General features: G+C 36.4%; 1 protein-coding gene across 2 annotated transcripts in view; it reads right to left on the reverse strand.

Annotated features, from left to right (window-relative positions):
- The window catches only part of LOC127859512 (DNA topoisomerase 2-binding protein 1-like), a 128,942-nt gene that overhangs the window by 42,768 nt on the left and 70,336 nt on the right, over positions 1 to 15,838 (reverse strand). For both annotated transcript variants that reach the window (XM_052397009.1, XM_052397010.1), the window contains exons 17-18: positions 15,063 to 15,155; positions 10,799 to 10,908 (exon numbers count right to left, since the gene is read on the reverse strand). In XM_052397009.1, coding sequence (XP_052252969.1) covers positions 10,799 to 10,908; positions 15,063 to 15,155 — 203 coding nt within the window. The remainder of the gene's footprint in view (positions 1 to 10,798; positions 10,909 to 15,062; positions 15,156 to 15,838) is intronic.

Consider the following 15,838-nt stretch of genomic DNA (forward strand, 5'->3'; position numbering starts at 1 on the left):
AGTGTTCAAAAGCTTTTCCTTCTAACTGACCAAATATCCGTATATCTGGCTTCTCATACGACTCGGAAAACCAAACGTTCATTGCAGTACCTTAGCAAACGGCAACAAGAAACCGTCGGAGACGGGTGATGCTCCCCTAAGGTTTTTTTTGTCACAATATTGCACTATATATTCAGATAAAAGGAAACGTCTTGAGGGCACAGTAGTTCGGGGGACAAGTATTTTTATATAGAAAATTTCAAAGGGCAATAACTCTGTGAAAAATCATCAGACCAGAACCCGCTGATAATATGCACATCTCCTCTTGGTAGTGAAGCTTCCCATAAAGTTTCATTGAATTCCGGTCATTAGTTGCTGAGAAATAGCCCGGACAAGAATTGCACTATATGTACAGTAAATGGAAAATTTCAAAAATTTAAAAGGTCCATAACTCTGTGAAAAATCATCCGACCACAACCCGCTGATAGTATGCATATCTCCTCCTGGTAGTGAAGCTTCCCATAAAGTTTCATTGAATTCCGGTCATTAGTTGCTGAGAAATAGTCCGGACAAAAATTGCACTATATGTACAGTTAATGTAAAATTTCAAAGGGCCATTCCTCTGTGTAAAATCATCCGACCAGAACCTGCTGATAATATGCACATCTCTTGGTAGTGAAGCTTCCCATAAAGTTTCATTGAATTCCGGTCATTAGTTGCTGAGAAATAGCCCGGACAAGAATTGCACTATATGTACAGTTAATGGAAAATTTCAAAGGGCCATAACTCTGTGAAAAATCATCCGACCAGAACCCGCTGATAATATGCTCATCTCCTCTTGGTAGTGAAGCTTCCCATAAAGTTTCATTGAATTCCGGTCATTAGTTGCTGAGAAATAGCCCGGACAAAAATTGTGCACGGACGGACACACGGACGGAAGGACGGACGGACAGACGAAGCGGCGACTATATGCTCCCCCCAAAATAAATTTTGGAGGAGCATAAAAATAATGAGTCAACATTTAAACGTGCAGCTTGAATGCAAAGACATCTATGTCGCTAACAGACTAAGGAAGTATATTTGAAACAAACATAGATCTGTGATTGTTAAATTTGTGCGTCAACAAATGAAATATGATGTCATGAAGAGCGGAAAACTACCTAAGAGCACAGGCATTTATATCAACTAGGTCTTGACAAAAACAAACGCAGAGGTGCTAGCATCCCTACATCTCATAAATCCTGGCCATGTCGAAAGATACTTTGACTTGGTATTTCATTTGGTAATACAATGTTTAAAACTAAAAGACCAAGCTAAACTTACCTTTATGAATAAGACTTATTTATTTCTGAATATAAATTAATATCTATTTTTGCGGAAACGAATGTTGTTTGCTGGTTTCTATAGATATATGATTAAGGAATACTTTTGTCTGTTTCGTTATGTAACGTTATGTACGGAATGCCTTGGACAGGTTCGTTTGAACAATAGAATAATGAATTTTTCTTACCACGTGATATAACATCATTCCTCCTTTTGCAAATTGCCTGTGCTTGCGTTCAGATCGCAAAAAAAAACCCACCCACCGCACCCTGATCAATATCAATACTGGTCCGACATCCACAGTTTAAGATGCACAGAGTCAATTTGAAACCATATCTTGCAGAAATATGAGCCGCGTTCTGAGAAAACTGGGCATAATGCATGTGCGTAAAGTGTAATCCCAGATTAGCCTGTGCAGTCCGCACAGGCTTATCAGGGACGCCACTTTCCGCCTAAACTTGATTTTCATCAAGGATGGACTTCCTTGAAATTAAAAATACCATAACAGCGGAAAGTGTCGTCCCTGATTATAGCCTGCGCGGACTGCACAGGCTAATCTGGGACGACACTTTACGCACATGCATTAAGCCCAATTTTCTCAGAACAAGACACATATAACTTAAACATTTAAGTTATATGAGTCTGCCGGCAAGTCCTTTATTTTCAGTACATGTACACCCGCTCCTGGCGGGCTCCTAAAATCCGATGGCCGACATCCAAGCCCATTTTGGTGCTGGGGCCAGGCAACATCCTTACAAACGATCATGATCGGGCCAACCTTGGTCTTGTACAACTGGGGCGCTTTTCGACGGACAGCGTAACACGGCGCTTGGAATGTCTTAAGTGCTACAACTGACCAACGCACTGTCGCCTGTTTATATAGTGAACATGCATTTTCCTGGTGACCAACGCGCTGTCTTGTGTTTATATAGGGCACAGGAATTTTGATAGTTTTTGTTGCTACCATATTTGAACTTTCAATTTGTCGTCGGTTTTTATGTTTTAATATAATATGTCTGTTATTTTATTGTCATATGAGCCTTTTTTATATTTTAAATATGTCTGGTAATTTTATTGTCATATATGTCTCGTTTATTTTATTTGCCTTCCTGTAGCAGTGCTGGAAAATTCTGTTTGCCGGGGGTCGGATGGGCATGCGCAATTATTCTAAAACATTTATCTCTCGAATGGACTCTGGGCTACATGCATAGTATATCAACCTAGTCTTTTTGGTAATTCCAAGTCATTAACGATTTCGCTTTAAAAATAGTAGCAATACCGTAGGGGAAAAACATTTAGGTGTCAAATAGCTGGTTGAGCGATTATTGGTATTTTAATCTCGAAGTAAGTATGAGAAAAGGTAGTATCGCTGGTTGTAAAAGTTTGATCGCAAATGTAGTGATTATTGATATTAAAAGAGTCAAGTAAAAGTGTGATCGCAAGTGTAGCGATTACTGATATTCAAAGTCATGTAAAACTGTGATCGCAAGTATAGCGATTTTTGATATTAAGAGTCATGTAAAAGTGGGATCGCAAGTGTAGCGATTATTGATATTAAGAGTCATGTAAAAGTGTGATTGCAAATGTAGATATTTTTGATATTAAGAGTCATGTAAAAGTGTGTTCGCATGTGTAGCGATTATTGATATTAAAAGAGTCATGTAAAAGTGTGATCGCAAGTGTAGTGATTATTGATATTAAGAGTCATGTAAAAGTGTGATCGAAAGTGTAGCGATTATTGATATTGAAGAGTCATCTAAAAGTGTGATTCAAAGAGCGATTTTCAATGGTCAAGGGATTGGCAGAACTTTTATAGGTTAAGCCCAGTCAAGTATATGGTTATTCCTAGTTCGGTCGCTTGATTAGCAATAGCATTTTTTATTTTGGGCAGGCGGTGTTGCTGCTTTAACGGCGTTACTTCACGTCTGTAATTTTAATGTGTGCTCATCCACCCCCGGTAGGCATATTTTTCAAGTAGCAGGTTTCCACAAGTGAATAGCCGATCTTTCGGGGCTTGTGTGGTTACCACCGGCTGTTTTTTCTGTTTAACGCTGCGGCCTTTCTATCCCACTTTTTTAAATACATAATATATTAAATAGATCTGTTAGTGAATACTTAATGCATTCTTTTACATTTTTGTAATGTTTATGGGGAGGCAAAATATATTGAAATAGTGTCATTAAACTTGTTAACTGAAGTAATGTGTTGTTAAATCGTTGAAGTCAGAAAATAAATATATTAAATAACGTTACAAAAAATCATTTAATTTGTGTACTCCAAGCCATTTTAATCAATTAAAACATTTCTCACTAAATAGACTGTCATGGCCTTACACAACTCGTGCACAACTTGCAAGCACAATCCTGAATGTAAATATGGAGAACATTCAATCCGTACTTCGTAAAATGCTAAAGAAGTTAACGAGTGCCTGGTCAATGCTGTCAATCTAAACAAAACAATTATCAGTGTGTTTTGTTTGTCTGCAGTTTTCATAGTGTCTTTGGATATTGTACAAAATATCGATGTAAAATAAACAACAACTATGTTTGTCTTTATACTGAGAACTATTATTCAACATTAATGTATTTTCATTTTGTTGTTGTTTTTTTTCTTTCTCACCTTACACATAGTTTATTGTACATGTGTGTTGTTGTTGTTGTTTCTGGAAATTTTTCTACTTTCTTACTATACATATTGTTCAAGCTAGTAAGAAAATCCCATTCTAGACGAAGCAATTGCGCGATTGGCTCTATTTTTCCAAAGGTCGCTCACATTTTAAGAATGTGTGTGAGAAAATTAGCGCGCTAGATATCCAGGAGTACTCTTTAAGATCAAAGAAATATCTACGAAAATTTTGAGAGCCGATTTACGATTGTCAATTGTTTGTTGTGCTTTGACAAAACTAAAGCTCGCCTAAAGGCGAAGCATTGTTGTGTTGGAAAAATGGATATTGGCCAATAAGAGCACACGCTTTGAATGAGCGACAGCACTCATAGGCAGTCAATACCTGCAGTAAAATCATGCAGAGGACGCGTGATGTAATTGCTATTAGTACGTGGTTTTGTAACAGTTTGTTGGCTTTGTTATACCTTCCAGTATAACACACTTATCAGACCATACCGTGTACACCTTCAAAATGAAATCGTGGCCAGTTACTTAGAACACTGATGATTGCAACCGAGTGAAATCCTTGTGTATTTTTATATTTTCAAAACATTTATTTGACACGTCAAGTGTTTTAACACATTATAGTTTAATTCATTACACACAACTGTAAACGTTTTGTTGAATTCTCAAAGGAGAGCAAATTAAATTTGTAATCCAAAACACACCTCAGAATTTCAATGTTTATTTGACGTTTACAATTAATTGCTTCAAATAAACAGTTCTAATTCATTTTTTTTTTATCCTTTGGCTCGATTACAAGCGCGTGAAAATCATGACGTTATACCATTACGTCATCCGTGTATCAATTGTTGTATTAAAACTTTTTAACACAGAGCCCTGCATATCATGAAAGGCATGCAAATCAGTACATGTTTTTTTTTTTATTTAGAAGGATACAGAAATATGTGGAAAAAAATTTGCTTTTTTTAGCACGGAATGTGCTGTTTTATTTAACAGCATTTCACTGATCTGACAGTATGAAATAATGATCAAGGTAAAACAATTAAACATTAAAACTAAGGTGTATAAAAATGTATTTAATAATTGCCCCATGTTTCTGAAAAAAAAAACATAGCCCTGTATTTTTCAAAGTGAGGGGTAAATTTAAGCCTCCCTACTTTTGGATTTATAGAAAAGGCACTGCCTGGGTTAGTTCTCTTATTAGACTTTAAAAAAGCATTTGATTGATTGGCATGGTAATTTGTACACAATACCCTTTCCTTCTTTAATTTTTGTCGTACATCACGGATTGGTTTCATGTAATATATTAAGATTCTAAATCAGCTGTTTCTCAGTGTGGCTACTTATCTAATTTGTTCACAATGTGAAAGAAGCTGCACCCAAGGAGATGCCCTTTCAGGTTATAGTTTAATCCTCTTAGCTGAAGTGTTGTCAATTGTATTGAGAGATAACAAGAAAATGAAAGGAATAAGTATTCATGGAATTGAGCATTAAATGTCCCAGTTTGCGGACGATACTGCTATTTTAAGGACAATACTGAACAATCCTTAAATGAAACACTTACTGTTTTCCTGGATTTTGCAAATATTTCAGGTCTGAAAGTAAATTTTGAGAAATATGGACACTCCACAAACTAAGAACATTTAATGTTTCTGCCATAACAATGGCTCGGTTATAGGGCACATAACTCAGGAATGTGTGGTTAACTGAGCAAGAAAAGTGCCTTGAATTTCCAGATTTTTTTTTTTTTTTTCGGGAAACGGCCTGGCCTTTTTTGAGGGAAAACAATGCACACTAAAACTCCTGATTTTGAGGAAAAACATGCAAAGTCTTCAATAATCAATTTAACATATTTTACCGCTTTAAGAACAAATTCAAGGCAAAAGGTAATTTAATTATGCAATATTTTTCTACATTGGATCAGGTAAACGAATATAATGTGATTGATTTGCTGTTTCAAATTTACTTTTTTCAACCAACTAACAATTAATAGGTTGACATAACTTCAAGAACAAGTTATTTTACACTAAGGCCACTCCAAATTGATTTGTTGGTCTACGGATTTTTTTGAAAAAAAGTTGAAGAGGCGAGCAAATTTTTTAAAAAATTTTTTAAACAGGAAAATTCTCGAGCGAGCGAAGAGCGAAGACTATTTAAAAAAAAAAATCGATAGAAAAATAATGCAATATCAAGAGAAACAGGTTTAAACAGCTATATTTCACATTCAAATCAATTCTTATACAAAGAATATAATTATATCAACCTCATATTTATAGGAGTAAGTTGCATATGACCTTTGACCACGAAATATACATGTAAACCATATCATTGAAGTGAGGGACACATGTTTACCTACTGCTGCTTACATTTGTTTGAAGTTTCAAACAGTGAAAGCTGTGAAAAGGTATACCATGTTGCAAGCTGTGAAAAGGTATTCCATGTTGCAATAGCACTTAAAGAGGGACAATCAACAAAATGATAATGACAGACAGTCGGACAAAGGTCAGGCGTATAATCCATTGTCGCTACCTTATTTTAAAAGGGGCCTATCGATGGCTAGTACGGTTTGTATTTTTCTGAAATAAATGTATACATTACAAAAAACTTATTTAATGTTTTTAAAATACATGGACCTAGCTGTTAAACATGTTCTGTCAACCATGTATTTTTAAAATGATAAAACGTTGTCCCTATGAAACTTTTAGAACCAGCATTTAATGATTTTATGTTTATTTTTTGTTCACTTAAAATTGTGTTATAGGAAAAATTTGCCTACATATAGGAAAATACTGTCCATATGCCCATTTAATGAAGAAAAAGTATTAAAAAAAACTTACTTCACGTGTCCCGATGTTGTTTGAAATTAAACATGCTTCAACGGTATCTGCTGATAGATGCATGTTCAAACGTAAACAAACACATTCAAATAAGTCACAGAACGTAGAAGATGTGTTTATATTTTTAAGGGTTGGCAGCAGCAACTTTTTACCGCAATTTGTTAAAACGATCACGACAGCGTAACATGTACTGCTCGCGCAGGGAGCCATTTTTTCTGGTCGTCTCGATCAAACATTTTAGCGTCTGCAGTTATCGATTAAAAAGGTTACGAAACACTATATTTGTCATTCGTATTCAGCATCAAATTTTTTTAGTGATTTCTTTTCAGAATTCGTCAATAAATACTCAGTTTTAATACATTTGTCAGCGTGTTTTTTTTAATATAAATTCGGGGAAGGTATTTGGCCCCATTCCCAATGTAAACAAGAAACCGTCGGAGACGGGTGATGCTCCCCAAAGGTTTTTTTGTCACAATATTGCACTATATATTCAGATAAAAGGAAACGTCAAAATAATACGATGGATGGTTTAGCAACTTACAAATTTCAAAGGGCCATAACTCTCTAAATAAATCATCTAACCAGAACCCACAAATAACATGCGCATCTCCTCAAGGTAGTTAAGCTTCCCATAATGCTTCATTGAATTCCAGTCAGTAGTTGGGGAGAAATAGTCCAGACAAGAATTGTACTATATGTACAGTTTATAGAGAATTTCAAAGAGCCATAGCTCTGTGAAAAGTCATCCGACCATAACTGGCTGATAATATGCACATCTCCTTTTGGTAGTGAAGCTTCCCATAAAGTTTCATTGAATTCCCGTAATAAGTTGCTGAGAAATAGCTCTGACAAGAATTGCACTATATGTACAATGGAAAATTTCAAAGGACCATAACTCTGAAAAATCATCCGACGAGAACCGGATGATAATATGCACATCTCCTCTTGGTAGTGAAGCTTCGCATAAAGTTTCAATGAATTCCAGTCATTATTTGCTGAGAAAAAGCCCGGACAAGAATTTCACTATATGTACAGTTAATGGACAATTTCAAAGGGCCATAACTCTGTGAAAAATCATCCGACCATAACTGGCTGATAATATGCACATCTCCTTTTGGTAGTGAAGCTTCCCATAAAGTTTCATTGAATTCCGGTCATTAGCTGCTGAGAAATAGCCCGGACAAGAATTGCACTATATGTACAGTTCATGGAAAATTTCAAAGGGCCATAACTCTGTGAAAAATCATCCGACCAGAGCCTGCTAATAATATGCACATCTCTTGGTAGTGAAGCTTCCCATAAAGTTTATTTGAATTCCGGTCATTAATTGCTGAGAAATAGCCCGGACAAAAATTGTGCACAGACGGACAGACACACGGACGGACGCACGCACGGACAGACGAAGGGGCGACTATATGCTCCCCCCCAAAAAAATTTGGGGAGCATAATTAAAGCAAATACTTTTCCCAATTTGGACCAAAACATTTCCCAATTAAAGGTTTCCAAAAAATATATTGTCTTAATTTTTTTTAGAATGTTTGGGGATGTCAGAGGGGAAAAATACGTCTAGGGGTACAGGCTGAAATTAGGCGGGTCTCAAAGAAGGAGAAAAACCTGCTAGAACATCTATACTTCATTGTGATACTTAGTTAAAGCACTAATTCGATAAATGAGTTTCACTATCCCACTTGTAGCGATTATGACAACGCAATATCTATAAATACCTGTACTAATTAAAGTAACTTCTTGGTAACTAAATGAACAATAGATAAAAACATTGTGCAAAGTGTCATTCATTATATTGGTTAAGTGATGCTTATAAGAAGCAATTCAATTTAGACTAGCCTTTTCTTATTAAAACATGCAGTTGATGAATTGCTATCAAATCATGTACAATAATTAATCAGGTCATAATCTAGAATGAACACGCGACCACTTTGTGACCAGATTGTGTAAAGGAAGTTTAGTTTAAACCTTTTTTTTTCGCTCAATTGCATTGAAAGTACTAACTACTTATTTTAAACACTCTGGGCGTAGAACTAGTACTTTGTGGCTTTGGGGGAGATCTAAATAATGCTCCCATAGTAGGGATTGAACAGGTGTCCTCCTGGTAGCTAGGTGGACACCAATATCCATTACACGATTACACATCATAGAGGTTGCCATGGTGTAATTGTGTATCGCTGGATCCTAATTGAGGATGACCCATGGCATTAAGGCATTCAGTGCTGGAACCGAATTTTAAAGGCCTTTGCAAACAGTTTGGATCCAGATGAGACGCCACAGAATGTGGCGTCTCATCAGGATCCAAACTGTTTGCTATTCTGATAGTATTCTTTGAAAAAAAAACGAAGAAAATGCTAATTTTATAAATTCAGCAGACAACATTTTAGCAGACGACAAATTTCCCAGCATGCAAAGGGTTAAGGCATTCAATTTGAATCATACCAATCAGCGCAATAATCAAGGGGTTGCTGTCTTGACAATTGTGACACTGACTTCATGACATTTTGTATAGATTAAAGTGAATTGAAATATATTTTGTATTACAATGGCTTGAACATCTGTGCATGATCAGAACTTTTACTTTGAATCCTGTTGATGAGTTAGTAATTTTTTACCATTATTTAACATGGTTTTCTGTTTCCTTCTTATAACATCCATTTTCTGAATGGTAATAACATTCAAGTTAAATGAATATTACACAGGACAGTGAGTTTTTCATTAAGTAAAATTTAGTCCCAAACTCTTCTGATTTTTTAGCACACAAACCCCGCCCACCATTTCATCAAAAGAAAAAAATGTCTTATGTACAACCAAATATTGCTTCATGTTTTATATGTACATTCTAGTGTGTGTAAACAAGGGAAACAAATGCGTTAATTTCATCCGAATATTTTCTTTAAGGGCACTGTGTACACTCAAACTCCTTAGACAACCACTCATGGAAAAAATGCGGTTTTTGAATAAAAATTAAATGTAAAAAATCGTCTCTTTTATTTCAATTTATCGACACTAATAAGATCAATTGTTATAAACAATGGTCAAAAATTGTACAGCAAAAGCCTAAGTCGCAAACTGGTTAGACCCAGTCAAATTGGGGTTTTAAGAAGGCAAAAATTTTGCGCCCAAAATCAGCCATATCGGATACAGTTAGGTTATTTAAGCATGACATAAATTCACTTCACTTGAACTTTTGCGACTTTTTGTGATTTTGAAGTTCTTAAACAGATTCATTGCTGCCCTTATGGAATTCTTCATATAAAAGAAGTATCTTCTAAATGAAAATCCAGTCTAGGCGAAAATGTCGTCCCTGCATATGCATTAACCCTTTGAGCGCTGGAACCGAACTTTGAAGGCCTTTGCAAACAGTTTGGATCCAGATGAGACTCATCAGGATCCAAACTGTTTGCTATTCTGATAGTATTCTTTGAAAAAAAGTGAAGAAAATGATGATTTTAGAAATTAAGCAGACGACATTTTAGCAGACAACAAATTTCCCAGCATGCAAAGGGTTAAGCAAAGTTTTCCAAGAATTTGGCTCATTTATCAATGTCAGTTTGCGAAATAAAAAAAGAAAGTCAAACATTTTGAGAACACATGCATATTGTTATCAGGTGAAAATAAAAATACAACTGAAAATAAAATCGAATTTTCATTTTTGATAACAATGGGTTTCTATCACTACATTGGAACACAGTTCTCAGGTTAGCTAAAGAGAATGTTTTGAATATTCCACTTGCACAATGCTAACAAGCTTTTTATTTAATTTGACATTGTGACCTATTTCTTCACCTCCTGTAACCTATTTTCAAACTCCGCCAAGAAATCATTGGGACAAAAGTACTGTCCAAGTATCAATGAACATTGGACAATTCATTTTTCCTCTATAGAGTCTTGACAAGAAAAATGTTGAATCCTCATGCACATGACATACAATTAACAACAAAACAACGCACAACGAACAAAAGGCGATCACAAAAGCTCTTCATCAGCATGTTGTGCGCGCGTGAGCTAAAAAAAAGTCTTACCATCCAGGTGTTAGTCACGATGTTGTTCACAGTCCTGTCTACAGGAAAACCGTCCATCGGCACAATGGCATAGTCAGGGATATGCCTGTCTGATGTTTGTAGCACCACACCTGTGTATACAAACAACCAATAATATATGAGCCTCGCTCTGTGAAAAGGAGATTAACCCTTTGCATGCTGGGAAATTTGTCGTCTGCTAAAATGTCGTCTGCTTACAGGGTTCGCAAAAACCGTTGGTCCGCCGGTCCTGACCGGCAAATTTTTCTACGGACCGACAAGTGATTTAAGATAATCGGTCCGACTGACCGACACAATCGAATGAAAAATGGTTTCAAAAAGATCACTCAAAGTGTATAATATGCTATTGGATTAATAGAAGGAAAATGCTTTTTATTCAACTTCTGTCAAAATCATTTTTTTCTTTCTTTTCATTTTGATGTTTTGATGTTTAAAGTTGGATTAAAATTGACTATCACATGTGAGTTCAAAATCAAAGGTCTTTGTTAAAAAAAGCAACCGAGTGCGTCCGCCATTTTATTTGTTCCATTTAATTTCTCCACAACAAACACTGCATGAAAACTTGTTTCAACAGGCATTTGTGAGCATTTCTGTTAAATAGTTTCATGATTATATTGTTCTGGGAAGGATATATTTTAATTTACACACCAACAATTTCTGAAATCAAAATTAGATTTTTCACCCGATGTACTATATTTCGGATATTTTAAATTCGGACATAGGTATATTTATGTTTTGATTTGTTGTTGATCGTTTGTTGCAATATGTTTTGTGTTATTTCAGACAACAAGAATGGATGGTGGTAATTATCATGGGCCTTTCTATCAAGAAATAGGTGTGAAAGACATTCATTTAATTGAACCTGGAAATCAACCACCTAGCTTAGCTAAGAGAAAATATTTAAATAATAGGTGTTGTTATAGAACTTGTGAAATCGGCTAATAAACAGAAATTGAAGTCATCCAAAGTAGTGTGAATGGGTGTGTGCAATTAAGTCAAACTTGATTGGATGTCACCCTATATACTTTTCAAGAACACGGATTTGTAGAGCTGTGCAGGCTAAAAAACAGTTTGACAAAAAGAAGTCTAAAAAGAATACCTTTGGTTTATTATCCCCACGCTTTTTGAAAAAAAGGTGGGGATATTGTGGTGATCTCCGCCGTCCGTCCGTCCGTCTGTCCGTCCGTCCGTCTGTCCGTCCGTCCTGGCCACTATCTCCTCCTACACTAAAAGCACTAGAACCTTGAAATTTACACACATGGTAGCTATGAGCATATGTGCGACGGTGCACTATTTGGAATTTTGATCTGACCCCTGGGTCAAAAGTTATAGGGGTTGGGGTGGGGCCGCGTCAGAAATTATCACTCATTTTTTTAGGTTATTTTACATTTACTTCTTTATTTCTACACCGATTCACTTCAAATTGATACTGGACCTCACCTATGACAATACGGTCAATCTCAACCATGCATGGCCCCATTCCCAACCCTGGGGCGCCCCGCCCACATAGGCCACACCCACCAAAAATTTCCATTTACTATAATTTTTTCATTTCTACACGGATTCACTTCAAATTGATACTGAACTTTTGTTATGACATTAGGGTCAATCTCAACTATGCATGGCCCCAATCCCAACCCTGGGGCGCCCGCCCACATAGGCCACACCCACCAAAAAAATCCATTTACTATAAAAAAAATTTAGGTTATTTTACATTAACTTCTTCATTTCTACACTGATTCACTTCAAATTGATACTGAACCTCTCTTATGACAAAACGGTCAAACTCAACTATGCATGGCCCCGTTGCCAACCCTGGGGCGCCACGCCCACATAGACCACACCCGCCCAAAATTGCCTTTTACTATAATTTCTTCATTAATACACTGATTCACTTCAAATTGATACTGAACCTCTCTTATGACAATACGGTCAATCTCAACTATGCATGGCCCCATTACCAACCCTGGGGCACCCCGCCCACATAGGCCACACCCTCCCAAAATTGCCTTTTACTATAACTTCTTTATTTTTACACCCATTCACTTCTAATTGATACTGAACTTCTCTTATGACAATACAGTCAATCTCAACTATGCATGGCCCATGATCAACCCTGGGGCGCCCTTGGGTCAAACATGCGGCGTGGGGATACGCGTCGGCCTCTGCCGCGCCATTTCTAGTATGTGGTTTATGATTAATATAATAATTGTTTAACTATATCGACTTTGGACATGTTTTTATTGTATTTTTAATGTGATCAAAACCAATAAACATCAAAAAGGTACTCTCTTTTGTTGTGTTTTGCTGTTATAGTTTAGTCGGACAGTGGGACTGACAGAAACTGATTCGGACTGACAAAAATTTCAAGTCTGTCAGTCCGAATGACTGACAGATTTTTCAAGTTTTGGCGAACCCTGGCTTAATTTCTAAAATTAGCATTTTCCTCCATTTTTTTCAAAGAGTATTATCAGAATAGCAAACAGTTTGGATCCTGATGAGACGCCACGTTCTGTGGCGTCTCATCTGGATCCAAACTGTTTGCAAAGGCCTTCAAAATTTTGTTCCCGCACTGAAAGGGTTAAATGCATGTTCACTAAGTATCGTCACAGACAAGACTGTGCATCAGCTCAATATCTGAAAGCCTTGGGTGAAAAAACTCCAGAAAAACAGTTACTACAGAGAAAATTTCTATGTCCAAGACCCATAACTATGGTCTATCCCAAAAATCTACATCTTCATCTATATGTCATGTAGGTAAACTCACATACAACAAGATGCGTTTGTGAAACACAATGTCCCCCTATATGACGTTTGACTTTGAAGGATGACCTTGACCTTGTGAAGGATGACCTTGACCTTTCACCACTCAAAATGTGCAGCTCAATGAGATACACATGCATACCAAATATCAAGTTGCCATATTCAATATTGCAAAAGTATTCATAAAATAAGCGATTTGGGCCACATATATTTGACCTCTGACCTTGAAGGATGACCTTGACCTTTCACCACTCAAAATGTGCAGCTCCATGAGATGCACATGCATGCCAAATATCAAGTTGCTATCTTCAATATTGCAAAAGTGTTCATAAAATGAGCGATTTTGACCATATATATTTGACCTCTGACCTTGAAGGATGACCTTGACCTTGACCTTTCACCACTCAAAATGTGCAGCTTCATGAGATACACATGCATGCCAAATATGAAGTTGCTATCTTCAATATAGCAAAAGTTATTGCAAAATGTTAAAGTTGGCGCAAACAGACAGACCAACAGACAGACCAACAGACAGACCAACAGACCAACAGACAGGGCAAAAACAATATGTCCCCCACTACTATAGTGGGGGACATAAAAAATCAGCTCAATATCTATAAGTGTTGCATAAAAAAACTCCGGAAAACAGTTATTATATAGACATTTTCTAAGTCCAAGGCCCGCGAATCAATTTTCCAGATCGAATTTCATACTTCATCTGTAGGGCATGTAGTTAGATGCACATACCAAAAATCAGCTCAATATCTGAAAGTGCTGCGTAAAAAAACATCCCGGAAAACGTTAATGTAAAAAAAACATTTCTATGTCCAAGGCCCATAACTTCGCTACAAATCACTGGACTTGAATGAATTTCACACATCATCTGCAGGGCATGTATGTAGATTCGCATATCAAAAATCATCTCAATATCTGAAAGCATTGCATACAAAACATATGGAAAACTGTTATTATAGAGAAAATTTTCATATCCACTTTTGTCTCAAATCTCCATGCCTTTTACGTTCTATTAATAGAAGTTTCAACTTTGGATTACATCCATTCGAAAAATATTAGTTCCCTTTTCAAAAATGACCTGTACCTGGCAAATTTCATATTGAAATTACCTCCCTAAAAAGCTTATTACTTCCCTTGGCAAAAATTTAGATCTCTAAAAGGTCTGTATCTTTGTCAAAAATCAACCAACCAGAACGAATTTTCCACTTCATGTAGGTAGACTCATATCGGCTAAATATTTTAAAGCACTGCATAAAAAACCTACGGAGAACAGACTGACGGACAAAAGCTAAATATTTTAAAGCACTGCATAAAAAACCTACGGAGAACAGACTGACGGACAGACAGACAGTGCGACTGCTATATGCCACCCTACTGGGGGCATAAAAATGTGACTGCCAAATGTTGTCAACCATCAAGCACTCTTGGTTATATACCCTATCCTAATAAATCTAAAAGTTCTACCTACCTCCGCCCTCCTTGATATACGCCGTCTGGGCCGGAATCCCTTCTTCATCAAAGCCATACAAAACAAACGTCTTCCCAGCGAATATCTTGTCTCCTGGAATTGAGAACGATGAGAATCATCAATATTTATAAAATAACGTATAACTGTTCTATCAATGTGTAATCCATAGGATGAGGTTCAGAATAAAAGAAAGGCAAGGCTCGCCTGGCTTCTGTTTCATACGTGCCTAGCCTGATAATTTAACCCTTTAGCCATTAGATATCTATTTTCACGCCTTTGTAGTCCCTCAGAAAATTTAATTTAATCAAAGACCTTTCTTACTAGATTCAAATTTTAAAGGATTCATTTTCAATCCATAGATACTGATGTGCATCGAACAGACTGTGAGCAGTGATCATATTTTCCCGCAACATCAATCGGTCCGGATATAAATGGGGAAAAAGTATCAGAAAATTTATGTCCGAAATCATGACAAATTACGTTAAAATATATACCATTGATTTTGCCATTCATGAAGGTGGTATAATAAATGTACAAGTAAAATTCCCTTAGGCATTTTTTTTAATAGAACGAGTTTACTCAACTGGTTTTATCATTTGCTATTTTATTGTTGTTTCGTTTGCTGTTTTATCAGACTTTTTCATAAGTCTATACTGATGTTTTAAATTGTTGTTGACTCGATAATAGCTTACAAACATGCACTGAACCAAACAAATGTCTGTGCGTAGGTTGGTTACTGACAATAACACACCAAACAAGATTTCTTTGAGAAACAC

The sequence above is a fragment of the Dreissena polymorpha genome, chromosome 15 (genome assembly GCF_020536995.1).
Source record: "Dreissena polymorpha isolate Duluth1 chromosome 15, UMN_Dpol_1.0, whole genome shotgun sequence".
Classification (NCBI taxonomy): Eukaryota; Metazoa; Mollusca; class Bivalvia; order Myida; family Dreissenidae; genus Dreissena; species Dreissena polymorpha.